At 39.2% G+C, this 24,887-nt stretch overlaps 1 protein-coding gene across 4 annotated transcripts in view; it reads right to left on the reverse strand.

Moving 5' to 3' along the window:
• Window positions 1-24,887, reverse strand: part of SLC22A23 (solute carrier family 22 member 23) — a 254,170-nt gene that overhangs the window by 63,522 nt on the left and 165,761 nt on the right. For all 4 annotated transcript variants that reach the window (XM_072603690.1, XM_072603692.1, XM_072603693.1 and 1 more), the window contains exon 4: window positions 19,531-19,699. In XM_072603690.1, coding sequence (XP_072459791.1) covers window positions 19,531-19,699 — 169 coding nt within the window. The remainder of the gene's footprint in view (window positions 1-19,530; window positions 19,700-24,887) is intronic.

Below are 24,887 nucleotides of genomic sequence, written 5' to 3' on the forward strand. Positions count from 1 at the left end.
AACCCCAAACAACTCTTCTGGCTTTTCTTCCAATTATTTATAAAAAGTTCCTAGAGATATATAATCTATTATCTCCAAGGAGCTGAAGTGCTTTATTTATATTTGTACCATATTAAGGAACTGGACATTTGTTTAGAATAGAGAAGAAAAAAAAACAGTGTGGGGAGGAAGGGTACATATCATAACTGTCTTCAAGTATTTCACATGTGGAGTAGAGATTAAATTCACTCTGCTTGGCCAAGGGGTATAAATCAGAGCAGTGGATGGAAACTTTTTTGCTGTTCACTTGTGTAGTTATGTCTGACTCTTTGTGACCCCATGGACTATAGTACATCAGGCCATTCTATCCTCCATTATCTCCACTGCTTCTATGACACTATCTATCCCTCTCATCCTCCACCATCCCCTTTACCTTTTGCCTTCAATCTTTCCCAGCATCAGGATCTTTTCTAATGAGTCCTGTCTTCTCATTGTGTGGTCAAAGGATTTAGGCTTCAGCTTAAGTATCTATCCTTCCAATAAGTAGTCTGAATTAATTTCTTTAAGTATTGACCGGTTGGATCTCCTTGTTGTCCAAGGAACTCTCAAAAGTCTTCTCCACTACCACATTTCAAAAGTGTAGATTCTGCATCACTTAGCTTTCCTTTTACTCCAACTCCCAAAGTCATAGATTATTACTGGAAAAAGATAGTTTGACTACATGGACCATTGTTGGCAAGGTGATGTCTCTGCTTTTTAGAATGCTGTCCAGATTTTCTATAGCTTTCCTTCCAAGGAGCAAGCATCTTTTAATTTCTTGACTGCAGTCACCATCTGCAGTGATCTTTAAGGCCAAGACTATAAAATCTGACACTATTTTCATTTCTCTGTTTCTATTTGCCAGGAAGTGATGCGACCAGTTGTCATGATGTTGTTTGGTTTTTTTAAAATGTTGAACTCCAAGACAGCTTTTGCATTCTCCTCTTTCACTCTCATCAAGAGACAATTCTTTTTCACTTACTGCCATCAGTGTGGTATCATCTGTGTATCTGAGATTGTTGATATTTCTCCTGGCAACCTTAATTCTGGCTTTTGATTCATCCAGTCTGGCATTTTGCATGATGCACTCTGCTTATAAGTTAAATAAATAAGGTGACAATAGACAGCCTTGTCATATTTCATGTTCAGTTCTGATTGTTGCTTCTTGACCCACATACAGGTCCCTGAGGAGACAAATAAGATGATCTGTTATTCTCATCTCTTGGAGGACTTGCCACATTTTGCTGTGATCCACACAGCCAAAGGCTTTAGTGTAGTCAATGAAGCAGAAGTAGATGTTTTTCTGAAACTCCTTTGCTTTCTCCATAATCCAATGAATGCTGGCAATTTGGTCTCTCGATCTGCCTTTCTGAAAACCTGCCAGCACTTCTGATAATTCTTGGTTCACTTATTGTTGAAGCCCAGATTGCAGAATCTTAAGTATAACCTTGCTGGTGTGTGAAATGAGTTCAGTTGTTCAGTAATTTGAATATTCATTAGAGTTACTTTTAAGAATGAGACTTTTCAAATCCAGTGGCCACTGCTGAGTTTTCCAAATTTACTGGTCTAGTGACTGTAGCACTTTAACAACAACATCTTTTAGGATTCTAAATAGCTCAGCTGGAATTCCGTCATCTCCACTAGCCTTCCTGTTAGAATACTCTAAGATCCACTTCACTTCATTCTTCAGGATGTCTGGTTCTAGATCAGTAACCACGCCATTGTGGTTATTGCTGGTGTTAAGATTTTTCTTGTATAGTTCTTCTGTATGTTCTTGCTAACTCTTCTTATTTTCTTCTGCTTCTCTTAAGTCCCTCCCATTTTTGTCTTTTATCATGCCCATTTTTTGCATGAAATGTTCCCTTGACAGATTTAATTTTCTGGAAGAGGTCTCTTTTCTTTCCCACTATTATTATTTTTTATTTCTTTGTATTTCTCATTTCAGAAAACATTCTCATCTCTCCTTGCTATTTTTTGGAATTCTGCATTCAGTTGAGTACATCTTTCACTTTCCTTCTTAGTTATTTGTAAAGCCTCATCAGGCAGCAGTCATTTTGCTTTCTTGTTCTTCTATTTCTTTAGGATTTTTTTTGTTGCTGCCTCCTGTACAATATTGCATACTATTGCCCATAGTTCTTCAGGCACTCTGTCTACCAGATCTAATGCCTTAAATCTATTGATTACTTCCACTTCATATTCATAAGGGACGTTATTTAGGTCATACCTTTACAATCTGATAGTTTTCCCTACTTTTTTCAATTCAAGTCTGAATTTTTCAAAAAGAAGCTCATGATCTGTGCCATAGTAAATCTTGGTTTTCTTCTGACTATAAAGAGCAACTGAGGCAAACAGGATTAAGTATTGTATTCCTTTATCAATCTTAAACCAATCAGTCGTTTGATGTTTGGTTCTAATTATTGCTTCTTTACCTGCATACAGGTTTCCTCAGGAGACAAGTTGCCGAGGGTCATAGATCTAGTAGGAGCCTGAGGTCAGATCTGAACTGAGGTCTTTCTGACTCTAGGCTCAGTGTTCTATCTACTGCACTATCTATCTGCCTGGATGGAAGCTACAAAGAAGGAGAGTAATGAGAGCTACCCAACAGTAGAATGCCTTAGCAGGTAGTAGGCTCTCCCATGCTGGAATTCTTCAAGAAAATCTTGGATACTGGCGCAGTACATTGTTTAGCTGGTTACTGCAATCCCTTCCATCTTGAGACTCTATGACTCTATTTACTTGCCCAGCATCCATTCTTCCTGGGGGACTTTTATATATGACCAGTGTGGGGATGTGCTTTGGAGCTGCAAAGAAGGGATTTAGTTCAGTCACTCTGCTTGCAGTGGTCACTGAATAATATGTGACCAGGATCAGAAGTGGTTTTTTTTTTTTTATGCCTAACCTACTCCAATATTTCAGGAATTTATTGATTTGATTGCTGTGAATGCTCTATCACTTACATATACTGCAAATCTTCTACAATTTAGTAGACGGTTTTTGAGATAGTTGTGACCAAAATATTCATCACCCTGTAGGCAACCTAGTGGTGAATTTGGGGGAACTTGACTAGATGTTTTCTTTAATGACAGATAAACTATACATCACCAGGCCAAAATCTGATGTTTCTAAGGTTGTTACGACCTGCAAGATTTGGCTTTTTCTGTTTCAGCTTTTGAAAACCGAGGGTAATCTCCATAACACAATAAAGTATCAGAAAATGGCTTTTGTAGAAGACAGTTTGATATAATATTAAAGTTACAGGTACTAATCAAAGTTTATACATTTTGAGATAATCTTTGAGAATTCTAACTCTTAAATTTCCCCCTTTATTTCATTCTGCTTCCATATGATAGTTCCTCAAATGCCCCCCCAAAACAGCCTTTGTATCCCCTTAGAAGACCACTCTATTCTAAATATCCACAGTTCCTTCAGTTTATTCTCATAAAACATATTACTGAGGCTCTTCCATCTTGATGAAGAGGTAGCAGTGTAGAGTAGTTGGAAGTCACTAAGGGACAACCAGAAACACTTGGGTTTAATTTCCACCTCTAACACTTACTGGCTGAGTAAGCCTGAGCAAGTCATAACTTCTCAGTGCTCTGAGAAACTCTTTAAGAGGATAAAGTTCAGAGAAGGAGCTGTCCCTTCAGAGGAGTTTCTTCATCTGGGAATAATTCCTTGCAGTAATAAAATCACACACCCAGTCCTTTAATATCATCGTGGTTGCTCTACTTTGGATGTTCTTTAGGTAACCAGTGTTCTTTCTAAAAGATCAGACCCAATTGTTCAATATCTTCTTCTCTTTGAGGTATCTTGGAAGTTAGTCCCTAAATGTTAGTTGGGTTTTTTTTTAATAACTGAGTTGCCGTTGGGATGGATTTTTTCTGGGTTTATTTGACACAGCCCTGCTGTCCTTCCAGACTTCATTTTCCTATACACCATTTCTACTCTTGCCATTGGACGTGGGGAACTTACTGAGCTAAAGCTTCCTGTTCAGAGGTCCTTCTCCCCTCTCCACTAATGCTACTGGCACAATAAAGTCTTTCCTACAAACTTTTTTAGCAGCCTCCCAAATTCAAGCCATTTGGGTCACTAAACAGATCATCTCTTGATAGAGAAGGTTCAATCTTGAACATTTTTTAAGAAATGAAGACAACACAAACATGGTATTGTAAATTCATTTAGGTAAAAATGGGATGAGAAAAATGACATTGACCTATCTATTAATATCACTCTCACAGATTAAATACAACTTTATATACAACTAAAAGCAGTGGAAAAACAAAAACATAAATACCATGCCCACTTTACTTTAGAGAACTATGATGATTTCTAGGTTAGTTATATGGAAGGATGTAAGTTCATCTCTCTCCTTCCCCCTGCCTTTACATTTTAGGTTACTATTAATCAGCATACATATGACAGTACTTATGAAATGTCTTTTCACAGTAGGTAGAAAGAACAATGGATTTAGGAGTTTGAATCCAGTCTCTGACAATACTAGTGGTATAACCATCCCTTGTCTGTAAAATGGAGATAATAATAGCACTAGCTACCTCACAGGAGTACTGTGAGAAAAGTGCTTTGTAAACTGGAAAGCACCATAGAAATGTGAGTTGTATCTAATGGACACAAGTTAATCTTGAGATTTAGTTTTTCTTTTCTTTTTTTTTTAATTTTTATTTTTAAATTTATTTATTTATTTAACTTTTAACATTCATTTTCACAGAATTTTGGGCTCCAAATTTTCTCCCCCCTTGTCCCCTCCCCCCACCCCAAAACACCGAGCATTCCAATTGCCCCCATCACCACTCCGCTCTCTCCTCCATCATTCCTCTCTGCCCTTGTCTCCATTCTCTCCTCTGTCCTGTTGGGCCAAATAACTTTCTATAGCCCTTTACCTGTATTTCTTATTTCCTAGCGGCAAGAACAGTACTCGACAGTTGTTCCTAAAACTTTGAGTTCCAACTTCTTTTCCTCCCTCCCTCCCCACCCCCTCCCTTTGGAAGGCAAGCAATTCAATATAGGCCAAATCTGTGTAGTTTTGCAAATGACTTCCATAATAGTCATGTTGTATAAGACTAACTATATTTCCCTCCATCCTATCCTGCCCCCAATTTCTTCTATTCTCTCTTTTGATCCTGTCCGTCCCCATGAGTGTCGACCTCAAATTGCACCCTCCTCCCCATGCCCTCCCTTCCATCGTCCCCCTCACCCTGTTTATCCCCTTATCCCCCACTTTCCTGTATTGTAAGATAGGTTTTCATACCAAAATGAGTGTGCATTTTATTCCTTCCTTTAGTGGAATGTGATGAGAGTAAACTTCATATTTTTCTCTTACCTCCCCTCTTTTTCCCCAAACTAAAAAAGTCTTTTGCTTACCTCTTTTATGAGAGATAATTTGCCCCATTCCATTTCTCCCTTTCTCCTCCCATATATTTCTCTCTCACTGCTTGATTTCATTTTTTAAAGATATGATCCCATCCTCTTCAATTCACTCTGTGCACTGTCTCTATGTGTGTGCGCATGTGCGTGCGTGTGTGTGTGTGTGTGTGTGTGTGTGTGTAATCGCACCCAGTACCCAGATACTGAGTAGTTTCAAGAGTTACTAATATTGTCTTTCCATGTAGTAATGTAAACAGTTCAACTTTTATATGTCCCTTATGACTTCTCTTTGCTGTTTACCTTTTCATGCTTCTCTTCATTCTTGTGTTTGAAAGTCAAATTTTCTTTTTAGCTCTGGTCTTTTCATCAAGAATGCTTGAAAGTCCTCTGTTTCATTGAAAGACCAATTTTTCCCCTGAAGTCTTATACTCAGTTTTGCTGGGTAGGTGATTCTTGGTTTTAGTCCTAGTTCCTTTGACTTCTGGAATATCCTATTCCATGCCCTTTGATCCCTTAATGTAGAAGCTGCTAGATCTTGTGTTATCCTGATTGTATTTCCACAATATTTGAATTGTTTCTTTCTAGCTGCTTGCAATATTTTCTCCTTGACCTGGGAACTCTGGAATTTGGCCACAATATTCCTAAGAGTTTCTCTTTTTGGATCTTTTTCAGGTGGTGATCGGTGGATTCTTTCAATATTTATTTTGCCCTCTGGTTCTAGAATCTCAGGGCAGTTTTCCTTGATAATTTCATGAAAGATGATGTCTAGGCTCTTTTTTTTTGATCATGGCTTTCAGGTAGTCCATAATTTTTAAATTGTCTCTCCTGGATCTATTTTCCAGGTCAGTTGTTTTTCCAATGAGATAGTTCACATTATCTTCCATTTTTTCATTCTTTTGGTTTTGTTTTGTGATTTCTTGGTTTCTCATAAAATCATTAGCCTCCATCTGTTCCATTCTAATTTTGAAAGAACTATTTTCTTCAGTGAGCTTTTGAATCTCCTTTTCCATTTGGCTAATTCTGCTTTTGAAAGCATTCTTCTCCTCATTGGCTTCTTGAACCTCCTTTGCCAATTGAGTTAGCCTATTTTTCAGGGTGTTATTTTCTTCAGCATTTTTTTGGGTCTCCTTTAGCAGGATGCTGATCTGCTGTTCATACTTTGCTTGCATGTCTTTCATTGCTCTTCCCAGTTTTTCCTCCACCTCTCTAACATAATTTTCAAAATTTTCTGAGCTCTTTTTGAACTTTTCCATGGTCTGAGCCCATTTAGTGGGCTGGGATACAGAAGTCCTGACTTCCGTGTCTTTCCCTGATGGTGAGCACCTCTTTTCCTCATCAAAAAGGAGGGGAGGAGAAACCTGTTCACCAAGAAAGTAACCCTCTATAGTCTTGGTTTTTTTTTCCCTTTTCTGGGCATTTTCCCAGCCAGTGACTTGACCTCTGAATATTCTCCTCACACCCACCTCGCCTCCTGATCCTCCCAGCCAGCACTTGGGGTCTGAGACTCAAATGCTGCTTCCCAGCCTCAGAGCTTTGGGCGGGGGCAGGGCTGCTATTCAGTGTGAGATCAAGTTCAGCTGCCTGGGTGGGGGCAGGGCCACCTCATGGGCTCAGTTCCCTCAGGGGGTTTATGCAGAGACCTTCAACAATGGATCCAGGCTCCTGCCTGCTTGGGGAGCCCCAGTCTGCTCCCACCTCTGCAGGTGCCTCCCGAGGGGGCCTGAGTCATGGGGGTTCCCCACTCCCCTCTCGACCCGCCGAAGAGACCCTCTCACCGACCCTTGTCACCTGTGGGTGGAGGGACCCGCGCAGCTGCTGGAGATTCTGTCCCTGAAGCCTGCTCGGATCTGCTCCTCTCGGCGCAGCGCCACCAAGGCAGGGTTGGAGTATGCTCCGCGTCCGCAGCGCGAAGAACCTTTTGCAAGAGGTTTTCAGGCTCTCTGGAACAGAAATCTTGTCCGCTCCGCTGTTCTATGGCTTCTCCTGCTCCCGAATTTATTGGCAGCTCTTTTCTATAGATATTTCATGGGCTGTGGGTTCGGTGTTAGTGTATTTGTGTGTTTCTACTCTGCCATCTTGGCTCTGCCCCCTCTAGTTTTTCTTTTCTTAAATGGTTTTCCCCTTTGATTTCTGTACAATAAAATGCATTTTAGAACACACATCCTTTCATGATCAAGTTCTCCACTCTTCACCTAAATTTGTTTCTCCCACGTGCCAAACTTGAGCTCCCCAAGCCAGAATTACCTAGTTCCCTTAATTTCTAGGTTTTCTCTTCCAGCTAAAAAGTTGAATGTTGTAGTAACTTATTTGCCAATGTTACACTGTCACAGCTTGGTTTCTCACTAATTCCCTCATTACTTTCCAAACCATTTTTTATCATTTTCCACAGTTCTTTTTATCATCTTTTTTTAATTGCATTCCCTGATGATTTCTATGATTACATTCATCGCCAAGAGCATTTTCCCTCCCTTTAAAAGATCTAAGTTCCAACTAAACATAGCATAGTTAATAATTCAACATCTTCATTCATCTCCAATACGCTTTCTATACTTTCTCTACGCAGCTCCTTCCAAAGTCAGCCATTAGTTGAAGCTGCAGTTGAGAACTGCCACTAATTACCTACTTGATTAAAAGCTTTAGTAGCAAGGCTTTGACATGAAACCCAGGCTAAAAGATCTCCTGCAGGGGATGGGGCATATGTTGGCTTATAACAGACACTACATTAGACTAGACGTGAATCCTGGGGTAAAACAAAATAAAGCAGTGAGAGAAAAAAATTCCCTTATTTTAATATGAAAACCTTATAAATGTGACATCATTATCTATTCATATTTTAATAATAAAAATAATAGCTAAAATTTTATATAGTCCTTTAAGGTTTGCTTTACACATGTAATCTCAAACATATCTTTGACTCTCAAAACAAACTTGGGAGGTAGGTGCTATTATTAACCCTATTATACAGATGAAGAAACAGACAGAGAGGTTTAGTGACCTGCCCAGGATCACACAGAGGAGGTGTCTGGGGTGGAAGTGAATTCAGGACTTCTTGATTCCAAATTCAGGTAGCTAAGTAGTTTAAAGGATAGAATACTGGACTTGGAGGGAGGAAGACCTGAGTTCAGTCTTACCTCAGGCACTTACTACCTGTATGACCCTAGGCAAGTCACTTAATGCTGCTTCACCTCAGTTTTCTCATCTATAAAATCGAGATAATAACTGTGAGAGATGGTAAAAGTTAAGTTTCCACAATATGATATTAATTGATGAAGTCACTGAGAGTAAGTTAGACAATAAGAAGACCAGCAGACCACAGGTGGACTCAACCAATCAAAAGACAGACAGTGGCCTTCAGAAAATTACAAAGTTTTTGATAAAGGAACCAAATGTACAGCTAGCTGGAACTAGCCAAGAAAAATGACCTAGAGTTACCTGGAGAAGGCTTTTCTTCACTGTGCTTGTTTAATGAACTTCATGCATATAAGCAAACACACCCCATATAAAATTATCCCTCTATTTTCTGATAATGGGTCCTATGTTAGAGCATGTTTGGGAGGGGGATCATACTAAGGGAGGTTATGTAATGGGCATGTAGTGAAGATGGTGGCCTAATGGAGGCCTGGTGGGAGGATCTGTCTTGAAGTAACATTGGTATACAGCTCATCTTGTTTCTGTACTCAGTGCTCCCTCCTCCTGAAAAGAGGGTGGGATCCCGCTTTGGCCAAAGTGTTCAATTTCCCTGAACTTTCCAGTCGTAAATTTTCCTTGATACCATATAAGTGTCAAGTGTGTCTCTAACAGTAACAGTCCCTATCTCACAAGGTTGTTATGAGAATTAAATGAGATAATGCATACAAAATGCTTTTCAAACTTTTTCTTCCTTCTTTTAGCGCTGAATCTTATATATTGTTTTAGTCTTCTCAGAAATATTTACAACCTTTGTTTTCTGACATGAATAAAGCAAAACAGTTCTCCATATAACCTAAAGACAGGCTGGGCATCAAAGTCTTGAAGATAGTTTCTCTGAATTTCCTGGTAGAGCATGTAGTCTTTTAAATTTCCCCATGAGCCCCAAACAACTTTAATTTATGAAAAATGTATTTTCTCCCTTAGTGTCCCATCACCCCTCATCACTGTGTTCCTGTTCACTGAGTATGTCAAGTACCACAAACCATATGGGGCAATTCTAGCTCTAATCTTCTGTCAGATGTGATATGGTACATGACTGTAGTAGCTAAATGGTTGGTCATCAGGCCTCATCCTCATTGATGAGCAACTTAGGCCAATCACTTAACCTAAAACTCAATGTGTCCCAAATAATACCCACCAAAAGAAGTTTAAGTGACTTGTCCAAGGTCATATAGATCCAGACAGAAACTCAGGTCTTCTTGAATTCAGGCCCAGAACTTTATATACTCTACCACCTCGCTGTCTGGAACAATGGGTACTACCTAATCCTTGTTATCTGGAGTCACCCGTGACACCTTCTTAACTGGGTCCCTGATGTGGTGGAAGCAATATCCTAACCCCCCATCCCATGAAAGTTAGGCTAGTTTTTTCCCTAAAAGGCATTGAGATGTCATTGGTTTAGGGCAGGGGTGGGGAACCTGCCGCCTCAAGGCCACATGTGGCTGCTAGGTCCTCAAGTTTGGCTCTTTGAATCCATACGTGGCCTTGAATAAAGGCTCAGACTGTTAACATCACTTGCTCATTATCTGAGTTCAGAGCAACCACAAAGAGCTACCGTCACATTCTGATGCTTGGCTGGTAGAACATGATGGAGCATTAAGGCAAGGAAGTGTTGTTCAGTTTAAAGAATTAAAAATGTCTTCATCGCTGGTACCATCTCACACCTATCAGATCGGCTAATGTGACAAAAAAGGAAATGGATGTTAGAAGGGATGTGGAAAAACTGGGATATTGTTGGTGGAGTTGTGATACTGGAGAGCAATTTGGAACTATGCCCAAAGGGTTATAAAACTGAATACCCTTTGATCCTGCAATACCACTGCCAGGTCTATACTCCAAAAGACATTAAAAATAAAGGGAAAAGGACTTATTTGTACAAAAATATTTATAGCAGCTCCTTCTGTCATAGCTAAGAATTGGAAATTGAAGAGATGCCCATCAATTTGGAGAATGGATCAACAAGCTGTGGTATATTAATGTGATAGAATATTACTGTGCCATAAGAAATGACAAGCAGGATGATTTCAGAAAATCCTGTACTTACATGAACTGATGCAAAGTGAAATGAACAAAACCAGGAGGACATTGTACACAGTAACAGTAAAACTGTTTGATGAAGAACTGTGAATGACTTAGCTATTCTCAGCAATCCAACGATCCAAGACAATCCTAAAGGACTAATGATGAAGAACACTATTATTCACTTCCAGAGAAAAAACTGATATTGTTTGAATATAGACTGAAGCATGCTATTTTTCACTCTTTTTTTCCAGTTGAGTTTTCTTATACAAAATGACTGATATGGAAATGTTTTACATGATTGCTGTATAACACGTATAACCTATATCTGATTGCTTACTGTCTCAGGGAAGGGGGCGGGGATGTGGAATTTGAAATTCAAAACATAAAAAAACACAACCCAAATGTTAAAAAATTGCTTTAACATGTAATTGGGGAAAAAAATTATATGCGTGTGTGTGTGTATAAACCTTAGACTAACATCCCTGATGTAAAGCAGGATCCTGTGGGTTAGCCCTATTTCTGGCAACAATTTCTCTATATCCAGAAGTGTTTTTCATGTAATAATAATACAAAGCCACATGACAGCTTGCTTTTTAAAAATAAATCCCTAATGTCAGCTTAAAAGAAAAACAAAGCCCAACACAACCCAAAGCATCCTCAATGCTTAATTCTTGTTGAATATCTTTCTTTGACCCTTTCCTATTCCTTCCTATCTCTCTTTTTGCCATCTTTGAGATTTATATGTGAAAACATATCAAAAACAATAAACACACTGCTATTCTGAGAGGAAAAAAAATGCCCTCCACAAATCTAAGATACTGAAATTGACTTAGAATGCTTAGTTTGTACATTTGTATTTTGTGGCATATGATGTTAAGACTTGTTAACATCTAACTTATTGCCCTGTAGAAAACTTAATTATCTAACACAGTATTTTCATATTCTAAATATTCATTGGACTAAGTCACACCTTTCTCTATAACACATTAGTCACTAGCTGCTCTCCAGCCCTCTCCCTGACTCCTCTCTTTATTCCTCAGTCCTGTATCCAGGCAAACAGAGTAGGACTTCCATCCTCCATGCAGTTTTTCTACATGTCCTCCCCATCCCATGCCTGGAATCTATTCCATCCTCACCTCCACCTCTGAATATCCCTTGGTTCCTTCAAAAAACAGCTCAAGCACAGTCTTCTGCATGAATCCCTTCCTGATCCCTCCAAAACAGTGGTGCCTCCCCTCTTTAATCATCTAGTATATACCTGAATTTATTCTGTAAATATTTGAGATCAAATGAGATAATATCTGTGAAGTCCTTAGCACAATGCATAGTACACAGTAGGTGCTACATAAATGCTTATTCCTTTTCCCCTTCCCTTTGCTAATTGTATAATGGGGGAGACTGGCTGATGATGGACTGGTCCTTAGAGCATGTATACTATGCTTTTCCTATTACCAACCCCCATGGAGGCTTGGTGAGTCTGCTTCAAGGAATGAGTCACAGAGGGACCCTGCTTCCATTTCAGAGCACTCACAGGTATGCTCTGGCTGTTTCCTGTAGATTTACTATGTAGTGATGAAAAATCTTTTAACTGCCTGCTGTGTTGAAATGGAGTGCCTACAAAGGTTTCCAGTGGACAAACTTTTTTTTTGAGGAAGAAACATTTATTAATTTTTTCAGATGATCTGCTCTTGTCAAAATCAAATATGAAAAATTGATTTTTTGAACCCAAGTGTAAGACTTTACATTTATCTCTATTAATATTTTACCTCATTTGATACAGTCCATTGTTACAGCCTGTAAAGATCTTTTCAAATTTTGACTGCCATCCAGGGCAGTAGGAATTTTTGTCCCAGCTGTGTGTCATCTAATTTGACAAGCATGTCCTCTATCCCAACATCCAAGCCTTTGAAAAAACATTAAACAGCACCAGGCCATGCACAAATCCCTGGGGCACTCCACCAGAGACATCCTTTCAAGCTGATTCCCAATTGTTCATGACTACTTTTTCTTAGACATCCAAACAGTTGTATGGGTACTTAATTCTACTCAGAGCTAGAATTTTGAACTAGAATTTTTTATTAATATATCATACATCTATGTATTCTTACAGTCTCTTTATCTGCTCTATTTCTCCACCTCCTCCCCATCCCCAATTCATTTGTGACAGATGGCACGGTTTGAGCCAGGTTTCTAGAATGGAGGACCTCCTGGATACAGGATTAGACACTCTCCACTTCTGTCATCAGAGAGATTCAGTTTCCTATCTCTCTTATTCCCTTAAGAAGTACAGACAAGTTTTTTTGCAGGGAAAGTGGTCGATTTTTTTTACCCTATTCAAATATTAGGAGTTACAACTTTCTATGTCAGCTCTATATCAATGATGAACAAAATTATCAACAATAGTTATATATCCCTGTAGGTATAAACAGGCTCAGACATAGTGACAGATAGATGGTTATTGAGGGGGCAAACCTGACAATGTCTTGGGATAGTTATAATATTAAAATGATTTTTCCCTTATCCAATGGGATTTGGCAACTTAGGATTTTGTAGAGGGAAATATATAGTCATTCAACAATCAGCTTTAAGAGTGAGATAACTAAGGTACATTCCTTCTAAAGTCAGCAAAGACAAGGCGGGCTGGAAGCCTCCTGTAGAGTATGAGATGTTAGGCCTTATATATCTTGAACTGAGACTTTGGTCTCCCCAAAGCAGCACCAGTGTAACAGACAGAATGCTGAATTTGGAACCAGAATCCAGATTCAGATCTGCCACTTGCTACAAATATGTGACCTTGGGTATGTCACTGAGCCTCAATGTCTTCATCTTTTTAGGGCAGAGGAGTACTGTTCCTGTTGTTATGGGGGCTGGCTGAGGAGGGCTAGGTCAGGGAATTGCTTTTTATTAGCCCCTACCTTAAAGAGATTTGGGTCACTGCTTCTCAGTCATTCCCTTTATCCTCCCTTTGAGGAATGATCTTCTTTCCATCAGTTTCTTTGGTTCTATCCCCATGGTCTGGTTTTCCTTTCACCCCCTTCTACATGGCCCAGTCCCAGTCTTGGTGACCAGTGGACAAACTCTTGATCTGTTTTCCGTTAGCTTTCAAGTAAGGAGAGAGAAATGCAGTGGGTATCTGGGTATGAGGAGAGATCAGCAGAAGAAGTGCCTACCTTATCTCTCCATCCAGCCTCAGGAGAGTATGAATGCACAGTGCCTTTGTCTCTTTTGTCTGTGTTGATTCTTTCTTGATCTTTGGTGAGTAAATAGGGAATAGACAAGGTTTCCAATAGAAAGGTTGGAAAGGTTCTTAAGAAGTCCAGCATTAAGCGCCTATAATGGAAGCTGCTGGTAGCCACAACAGTCAAGGCTAACGGAAAGATGGAAGCGGCTGAGCAACTTATTTGAGCTAGCCAGAGACTGAAGTGACATGGCAGCTGAGATTGTGGCTGAGGTACCTCACTTATTGAGGACTCCTTGAAGGGAGAAAAAGAATCCCAGAGCCAGAAGGTCACCATCCCTCCCCGAAGGGAATGTTTTACAGTAATCTTTTTGAGTCCAATTGTCCTTAGGTATGAAATTGGGTATGTAGAGGGGAGAATGTACCTCCCAGTTTGAGGGGGATGTTGTACTTTGGTCCTTGCTACACCTCCTAAATAAATATTCCTTCTAAACGCTAGTTGGTGTTCATTGGTAAACTGATTTTGGAGAGATGCTGACTGGTTAGATGATAATGAAAGCGGCACATGAATGATAGCACTAGGAAACTCCCAACTCTTCAGAATTACTCCTGGAGTCTGGTTGAAAGAAACATTAGCCACCCTCTGAAGACCCAACCTGATAGTGTGAGGTGAATGGGAGAGTGAGTCCTAGATCTTTTGCTACTCTTAAATACATACATGTTGCCTACTCAGGGATTGTTTTGCTTTTTGTACTTGTATCTCTGGCACCCAACAGCGTCTGATGTATACCTGTGTGTAAGTAGGTGCTTAATAAATGCTTGCTGATTCCATTCTGAGCTTTTTGCTATCTATAAAGGTATCTGGTTAACCCCCTGTTTTCCCTCTCTTCTCTCCTAGCAGTATTATGGGATCACAGACACTTCTCCACATTTGTTTTCTTTGATCCTGAAGAAATCCCTTACATAATGCAGAAAAACTCTTTTTCTAGACAAGAACTTGGTTATTAAGACTTGCTTCTAAATTTGCACGTAACACTTTGGCTTCTTCCCAAAGCAAAATAAGCATAGATGCAATATATGAGATAAAAAAGTGACCCAATACGCCAAAGCTAAGGTAGAAGCACTTGGCTTTAGAGATCAAGCATCCATCTCTGGTATGTTTTCAAAACATACCAGTTGGAAAACACTTGCGATTTCTTTTCTCCTTTGTCCTTATTAACTTAGCTGGGGAGCTATATTAAACACTATAAGGCATATGGTGATACCAAGCCACTAGTGAGGATGTCTGCAGTCCTCTTTGAACAAAAGAGATGGAGACAACAGGCACATATTTAAATAGGCTGCTCCATTTCTGGAGTCCCACCTTCTAACTGGAACCCAGGACAAGGCAACCAATAGTCTAACACACCTGCAATATGAGACATCAACTTCCCTAGCTGCTTGTTTTCTTTCATTGATCCCATATATTGAGCTCAGCAAATTTCTTGACAGAATTTGTTGCTATGGAAACCATGCATTCTGTGAACCTGCTCTAAAAACACCACTAGAACCCACCCATTGCTTTCTGCACCCACCCACAAATCCCTGGCCATTTTCCACTCATGTTTCTATAACCTTTTTCTGCCCAGAATTCTAATCTCTCCCTTCTTTCCATTCTAAAACACTTTATACTCTGTAACTGATGCTATTTTCCAATGGCTCCTGTTGGCAGGGAGCTACTCTGCTCTCTGTGGTGGCTTTTCATTGCTTTCAGGATCACTGAGAAACTCTGGGCTGCTGTCTTCCAAGTCCTCCACCCTTTCCCCTTCCTGTTCCTCTTGCTCTTTTCCTACTCCTCTCCAGCATCATTCCAGAAAGGGTGGATTCCTTATTTCACTATCTACCTTAACACAAAACAAACCTGTCTTCTCACCTTTCACTGCCAAGTCTTTGCTTACGCTGCCCCATATGCATCAGACAACTTCTTTTGATAGTTTTTATACCCCTATGATTCTGTTGGATGGTTGATTGCCTTGGGAGCGTGCTAAAATGGAAAACACACTGGCCCCACAGTCCGGAGATCCGAGTTCATAGACCAGCTTCCACCGAGCGTATGACTATGGCAAGTCACTTACCATGTGTGAACCTTAATTTACTCACCTACAAAATGAGGATAATCCTCTCTGTACTACTTATCTCATAGGACTTTGAGGAGCAAATTTTTTTTAAACGTAAATGGCTACAGAAATGGGAGCAACTATTATCTCTGTGATTTGATGTAGGGCCCATATTTCTGAGTGTGTGTTTTAATTTGCACTTGAAGTACCAGGTACACTGCTGGGCACCATGGGCATGCAATGAATACTTGCTGATTAAATGGAGGCCATACACTCTCAATATTTTGCCACCAACAGCTGGTAGTGTTGGTTGGCACTCCAGAGCCTCTCTAGGAGATTACTACTAGGAGAGTACCATAATAACACAAAAGCCTTTAGGAAGGAGAAAATGCTAATTGTAGCAAATGGAAAGAAGGATAGTCATTAGAAAAATGAAAAGAAAGACCTTGGTAGCTTTTATAGGTCAATTGTTCTTTTAGTTACCAAGGCCCTCAAAACTGGATAAGCAGTGGTTTGTAGCTGGGTATGAAATTGTTTAGCTTGCCCTCCTCATTCCTTCCATGGGAAGAGGCATGGATGTCACTGCAATTTTTCACTACCAAAGAATGTTCTCATATTAAAAACGGATTTGAAACTAAAACATGTTATCTTAACATCCCCATGTCTCATTTTGGTGTGGCAGAAATTCTGAACTCTTGTAGGCTCTGCCAATGAAGCAAATATTTGTCAGGTCATCATCAAACGGAAAAGATTTTGACCACTAACCTGGTGACACTGTCTAATGATTGGCTTAGTTGAGCACAAAGTGTTCCTTTCACTGAAGGTGAGCCCCCTGATGATAAACTTTTCAGCCATAGTGTTCTATGAAGCATTGATGCAGGACCCACATTGATGAGACATAGATATTTCAAGGAATTAAAGTAAAGGCTTCAGCCTGAAGGAACATCCATGTGGCAGGTCATTGACATTTTAAAAATGAGAAAACAAAGAGCAAACATTCCTTCAATGTGAGGAGTGGGAGGTTCAGGCCGACTTAAGACACATAAGGCACAGCTCTTAATTTGGCTAGCTGAGTGATTTGCTTACAGGAAACTAGGGTGGGTGACTTAAGTCTCATTTCCATTACTTCTCCTATACTTGGGTAGGCCAGCTTTACTTCTATGCTTAAAACTGATGGAAAGAAGAGGAGGGCCCATTAAGATCCATTAGCCAATAAGATTTGCTTCTGGTCCACTGAGGGATTTCTTGTTTCACCATCTCAGCTGTGTCCTACTGTGTGACTCCATTCAGGGATTTTTCATAAAGATACTGGAGTAGTTTGTCATTTCCTTCTCCTCATTTTGCAGATGAGGAAACTGAGGCAAACTGGGTGAAGTGACTTCCCCAGGGTCACACAGTAAGTGTCTGAGGCCAGATTTGAACTCACGAAGTCTTTCCGACTCCAGGCCTGGCACTCCATCCACTGTACCACCTGCCCAACTGCAATAATAAATTCATTTGGGACAGAGTAATTATAGGCAGATACATATGTACATAGACAGACATAGTATCTGTCACATCTTCGTCTTGAATACACATTACAGGCCTCAAAAAGGACAGCAGCCATTAGTGGTTCACATGCACCTTGTTAACAACCCCAAAGGCTACTTATAAATCCAGCTGCTGGTTCCTGGAGACTGAAGGATAAGCATACGACACATCAGGTGAGCAGATGCAATCATATCTTTTGGGAACTGCTCTTCCCAGCTCCACCACTTGCTCCCTCTGTGATCCTGAAGAAATCACTTACTAGCTCAAAGCCTCAGTTTCCTCATCTGTAAAATGAGATGATCTGTAAGATCCTGTGGTCCTGTGATGTAATGCTAGATCTTTTTCAAATCTCCAAGCAAAGACGATCTCCATTAATCTCTCTCTGTGGTAAATGAGGTGTTCTACTGGGTCTGGTGTCTTATAAATGTAAGTGGAACAAAGCAAATACAATCTGCAACTCAGGAGCAGGCATAGCCACGTTTAGTCTCTGAAGTAATTGATAATGGTATTTACCACTACATTTGGGTGGTCCTTCTCTTCCTTTCCATTCTGTCTCCATGGGTTACTTTCTAGCCCTTAGCTTTCGTCACGCTTGGGGCTAACAAGCTTACTGACTCTGGGCCCACCCTCTTTATACACCTTCCAACCAATTTGAGTGTGTTTGCACTCGTGTATATTGGAAAGCAAGATATGAAAAATGTAAAAGGAATATAAACTTTATCAAGTTACAAAAATATTTTATGTGGTCAAGAGTTCCCAGCTGCAAAAATGCTTAGTAGGATGTGGGGAGGGGCACACAGTCCAGGAGAGAATGGTACAGACACAGCACAGTTACCTGGACTGTGGGGAAAGGGGCAGAGACTTTGCGGGGGGGGTGGGGGGTGGGGTGGCGTGTGAGGAGATAGAACATTTTAGCAGCAGCTGCTGCTGAACAACCTCCCCAGCTGGTGGCCCATCCCCCTACCCCCCACCCCCATTACTGGATTCCCACTGTTGCTGAGGTTGCTTATTACACAGTAAGGAAAAATCAGACTCTTGAGGAAAAACCATCTTTACTCTAGCTTACTATTATTTCCTTTTCTAGCTAGTGATTTAAAAACAAAACACAGTGGTACTAAATAAAAAGAAATAAAACTTGATCCTTTTCTCCTCTAGACCCTCACTTTTAGAATAGGGAGGCTCTCATCCCCAGCAAATAAAGTACAGGTATAACCAATTAATATCCTCTGGAGATTTTTTTTTGCATTGATTAAAGAGTAGAATTAAATATAGTATAGAAGAAAAAGGGAAATAAAGATGAAATGATAAGGTGAAGAATAAAGAGAATAAGAAAAGGATGGGATGATTTTTTCCCCCAACTTCTATTTCTCACTTCACTAAAAGAGGTAAGTGGAATCAAAATGAAACAAAAATAGCAGACAAAGAGTAAAAGTATACGTATGAATGAAATATAAGTGATAAAAAAAAAATAGAAAAATAAAGGTTTCACAAAACCCTGCTCAAGACATCATAATAGACTCATCTACTACTAAAAGGGCTCCTGCAAAAACCTGTTTCCTTGCCATCTCCTCTTTCTCCTCCTCAAACATTTGAATTCCCCTTAAAACTGTCAACAGGAAAATGCAGAAATTAGTAAGAAATCATTAAGTTCTTTAAGATCAAGAAAAATATTTTATACCAGAGGTGTCAAAACATGTAGCCTGCAATTCTCTCCACTGCAGTCAAATCAGATTAAAATGTAATTGGGAAATATTTTAAAAAAATACAGTGGAACACAGATAATATTAATAGGTAGTTTTCTAATTCAACATGACAACTGCAGGGACCCTTATGTATGGTTTAGTGGCCCCTATTTCTATTTGAATTTGACACCACTACTTTATGCTACATCTCATATACAGTGAGTAGTGGGGGCACTCAATAAATGTGTTGTGACTGGTAGACAGTAGGCACTTAATACATGTTTATTACATTGAACTGATATGATATATAACATTAACTGATATTAAACTCATCTCCAAACCAGAGAAGTAAATCTGGTCTATTTAACCCTGCTTCCTTTACCCCAAAGGAATTTAGGCACTGTCCCTTGTAAAGTATGAAATTAGTACTTACGACCAGTAGAGAAGCATGAGGAGGAAAGGGCAGATGATAAGAGCCTGGAGGACCTGCCAATCCCTGCAGAGGGCTGCCAAGCCTGGCATGAGGAACTGTCCTGCCATCGCTATGAAGCTTGCCACCATCGTGATCATGAACCGATGTCCAGGAGGACAAAGTTCTATTCCTGAAATATATGAAAAGGAAAAAAAAAAGGGCATGAGTAAACCACTCTCAATAGACTGGAAATGACAGAAGATAGTAATGGACCTTGAGGATCAAAATCACATCTACCCAGGGGGGACTAAACATTTTGATTCATTAAATCCGGATGTATGACCTCACTGAGACAGTGAGCTCCTAGGGAAGGCATTCTTCTTCCCTTGACCAATGCAGATTGGCAATAGTTCTGCAACTTACTATCTTAGAGTAACTTTTTTGGGGGGTCATGGACTTCTATAGAAGTCTGGGAAATTGTTATGGACCCTTCTCAAAATAAACAAATAATAAGTAGGACTGAAAAAGAAATCAAACTGAAATAGTTATCAAAATATTTTTTTAAAAAATTCAAGTTTTCAGGTTAATAGACAACATCTCACACCAACAGGTGTGAGAGAGACAAGTTGAAAGTGGATCCATAACTTAGAGAAGTTTATTGACTTGACATAGCTATTAAGTGACTGCTACAAATTGAACCCAAGTGTTTTAAAGTCAAACTCAATGTTCTTTGACCCTTCCTTGTTCCCTCATCACTAAACTGTGCATATATATATATGTACACACACACACACACATATACAAGTATGCCCAATGAGACCTCTACTAGGCCTATAATAAAAAAATAAATAGAAAAATAAACAGATCCTACAAAGCCTAGGTCAACATGTCATAACAGACTCATCTAATAACTACAGAAATTGAAGAGAGAGGAAAAGGCCTCCATATACACAAAAATATTTGTAATAGATCTTTTTGTATTGACAAAGAACTGGAATCTAAGAAGATGCCTATCGGTTGGTGAATGGTTAAACAAATTACGGTACATGGATGTCTTGGAATGTAATTGTTCCATGAGAAATGATGAAAGGATCCATTTCAGAGAAACCTGAGAAGACTTATGAACTGATGCAGAATGAAGTAAACAGAAAACAAACTTTATATAATAATAATAACACTACAAAGACATACAACTTTGAATGAAATAAGAACTTTGATCAATGAAGTGACCATGATTCCAGAGCACCAGTGATCAAATATCCTACCTACCTCCTAACAAAGAGGTGATGAATTTAGGGTATAGACTGTGATATGTGGTTTTTTTTTTTTGCATGGACAATGTGGGGATTTGTTTTACTTTACTATTTTTAACTATTTTTGTTTTATTTTAACTATATTTATTACTAACATTTGGTTTGTCTTTTTTTTTTTTCCATCAATGGGGTGGAAGAGAGAGAAATAAAATTTTATTTGAAAAAAAATTATTTAAAAAAAGAAAACACCTCTCTTAAAGAGATGCCAGGACAACAAATAGTCAGGCAGTCATTAGGGATTAATCCTGGAATCAGGAAGACCTGTCTTCATGTCAACCCTTAACCAATTACTAGTTGTGTGACCCTGAGCAACTCAACCTCTGTCTGCTTCAATTTCCTCAACTGTAAAATGGGAATAACAATAGCATCGACCCCAAAGGGTTGTTATGAGGATTAAATGATATCGTACTTGTAAAGTGCTTGGCATAGCGCCTGAAACATAGTTGGTGTCCGATAAATATTTGCTTCCCCCCTCCCTCTTCTAAGTGCTACAAATACAAAAAAGAGTAAAAAAGATGCCCCTGCTGTCAAGGAGTATACATTCTAAAGGGAGAATCAGAATACACAGAATAGATAGAAGGTAATCGGTACTTACTTAAAGGATATAAATGACTTCACCAGGGGACCACACAGACAGTATATCTCTAAGGTGGGATTTGAACCCAGGTTTCTCTAGACTCCTAGGTCAACCTTCTACCCACTAGACTATGGATCCTAAATAAAACAGCACTCTATAATTAACCAGACTTTTTACAAGTATTTTCATTTGCTATTCTCTTCAGCAATCCATCACAGTATGTTATTATTAGTAGACCCATTTTACAGATGAGTCAGTTGACAGTTTGAAGGGAAAGTGACTTACACAAAACATACCACTAGGACATGCTGATCAGAACTTTCAGCTTTTATGTATATTTTCATTTCCTTTAGTCTTGGTATGCTACTGAATTTCTTTTTGTGAGGTATTTTTTCTGCCCTTCGGCAGGGTACTTGGCAATTCAAACACCCCTTTGTCCAAAGTTTTTCCTAAAATCTAGTTCTATAATCACATAGGATATTGCTGTCTCAGTTTCTTCTGGTTTATGATGCCACACTATAGATTCCCCTTGACTTGGGAACTCTTGACAAATCCTCCCCCACACTCATTCTGCATCTCCTGTCTCCCGTTCTGGTGCTTTACATTTGTTCTCACAGCACTTTCTGCTTCTAAATTATGAGTTAGACATTAGCTCAGTGAAATCAAGTTTACTAAAATATCTTTTCTTTTAATAAATAAATCATTAAAAAAACAACAGAACAGATTTGGAGCCCAAACCAGTGGCCTAATGGTGATGTTTATTCTATTGGAATTCTATCAGCAACATTATTATCATTTTCCTGGTGTTTGCATAAAATCACTCTTCTAATTTAATGTATGAATCTAATACAACCTGCACAAATCCTAACAGCTTATGTAGTCACATTGGCTAAACAAGCAAAACATCTCCACTGATCAAGTTTAGCATGATGATGATCGTGATTATCATCATCACTAGTACTTATTTATCCCTTGAAAGTTTGCAAAGCACATGTTATCTCATTTGACTACAAGTTTGGGAGGTAGGGGATGCTGTTATGCTCATTTACAGAGAAGGAAACTGAGGCATAGAGAGATTAAGTGACATGCCCAGGGTCACAATGGTGTAGGAATCTATCCATTGTGCCACCTCAGTGCCTCATTAAGAGGGAAGAGAATCTGATTTGGTAAACCTGCTTCTGTTGTTGTCCAGTTGTTTTTCCATCACATCTGATTCCTCATGACCGCTTTGGGGGTTTTCTTGGCAAAGATACAGGAGTGATTTGCCATTTCCTTCTCCAGCTCATTTTACAGAGGAGGAAACTGGGTCAAGCAGGGTCACACAGCTAGTAAGTGTCTGAGGTCAGATTTGAACTCAGGAAGATGAGTCTTTCTGACTCCAGATGACTTTACCACCTACCTGCTCATAGGGCCCACCAATTTCACAGAATCACAGGATCTCAGGGTTGGTAGAAACTTTATTATCACTTAATTCAATTAAATGCATTCAAATAATGGATCCTCTTCTAATGAGATCTAATAAATATTCATCCAGACATTGCTTGTAGATCTTCAGTGAGGACAAACCCACTACTTCCCAAAGAAAACCCTTCACTTTAAAACCCTTTAAATAGCTCTGTTAGGAAGTTTTGCCTTGCATAGAGCTAGAATTTACCTTTCTGCAATGGCACTCACTGTTCCTGGGTCTGTCCTCTGGGACTAGGCAGAACCAATCTATTTCCTTGCCCCCTGACAGCCCTTCAGATAATTAAAGACAGACATCATGTACCTCCTACATCTTCTCCAGGCTAAACAGCCCAGTAATTTCAGGTTTTATTTACTTGCCTGCTGCCCTCTCTTCCCATATATCCCTCAACTGCCTCTGTCCTTTTTAAAAAAGGTTGGTAGAAATGATCTTAATAAAAAATGAGAGGTAGATTCTCTAATAAGAAAAATGTCCACGCCTTTTCTCCCTAGAGTCAAATGGATGATGAACTTTGTTGGTCTTTCCTTTGCTACAAAAATATGCCTTTGCAGAAAGGTGTGAATTTGGAGGCTGATCAGGTGAAATAAGGGAAAGAGAAAAGGAGGAAGATACCACACTGTCACTTCTGTTAAAAGACTAAAACCAACTGTAACAGGTACTGGAAGCTGTGCCAGGCAATATGAACTTCAACTCATCAGCAAACAATCAAAATATTCATTACTGTAAGCCCCAAACAAACTGCTCATCATCATAACCCTAGAGGAGAAAAACCTAACCTCTTTGACTATAGCTTATAAAAAGCCATTTACCATTTAATTAAGAAAACAGGATTAAACATCAAGCTCCCAGTCTACTAATATGGCGTACTGCTTCCTCTGGATGAGGCCAGGTTCATTTAACAGATTTTTTTTTTCTGACAGAGGAAGAAGTTATCACCCTAGGCCTAGCATTTTTGCTCTTAAAAATAATAAAGAGACCTAGGTCTTTAAAAAAAAAAAAAGAAGCAAGTAGCAGTTGCTTGCTCTAGTTTTCATTTATTAAGCACAAGCAGTAGATTTGCTGCTATGGAAACTAGAAATCTGCATTAGCTCAGTGTAAGTTCAGTGTTCCAGAGGCTCCGCTTATACTAGAATCAGATATGAAAATTTAGCACTTGGACACCCTAGTAACCTTTCCTATGAAATCAGAAAGATAATGTCAAAATAATATAATAGCTCCATTTCACAACAGATGCTACATTTGCTAATAGTTTCTATCTTCCCGCCTCCCTTCCTCATTCATTTCTATTACTTTACTTTAGAGATACAAGGGTGAAAAATAAATTAGAACCACAATTCCTTCCCCAGTCTTTTGGGACATGTTATTCAGGATTCTTGACATTAATGTAATATTGGTCACATTTCTCAGTGTACTTTCTGAAATGTGTCTAGATCTTTCTCACCCTTATTTGGGGATGTTTAAGTTTAAAAGTGTCCAGGTATCCCTGCGGTCTACAAAATGTCTGGTTTATAACCCAAGTTGAATAAATCCTGAATATGAACAAATCAAACCAAACTATAGAAACATATGAACAAATAGAGTGAGGTCTCTTGAATCTCCTGGCATGGTCCCATGTATTTGAATTTACACTATTTGAAGTTACAATTATGTAAAATATGGTAACTGGTTCCAGCACAATGGAAACACACAGTGTGAATTGGACTACTTCAGGAGATTCATTATTTGCATTAATGGGGACCTACCTGTACCAAGAAATGAATCTTATTTCATCAGGTCATGAAGTCAGTTCAATTCAATAAATATGCAATAGGCATTGCCTGGATTTTCGAGTAGGTTATTTGATAGCCTGGTGTTGGGCTACCATGGGCTAATTGGAAAACTCAATGTATGGTCAATTAATACACAGAATAATAAAATGTGAGACCTGGAAAAGGCCTTAGAGATCATCAAATTCAATTTCTTCCTTCTACAGCTGAAGAAATAGGGGATTAAGTAAATTCACTTAATTTTTCAAGGTTGTGCA

This window comes from Notamacropus eugenii, chromosome 4, assembly GCF_028372415.1.
Source record: "Notamacropus eugenii isolate mMacEug1 chromosome 4, mMacEug1.pri_v2, whole genome shotgun sequence".
Taxonomy (NCBI): Eukaryota; Metazoa; Chordata; class Mammalia; order Diprotodontia; family Macropodidae; genus Notamacropus; species Notamacropus eugenii.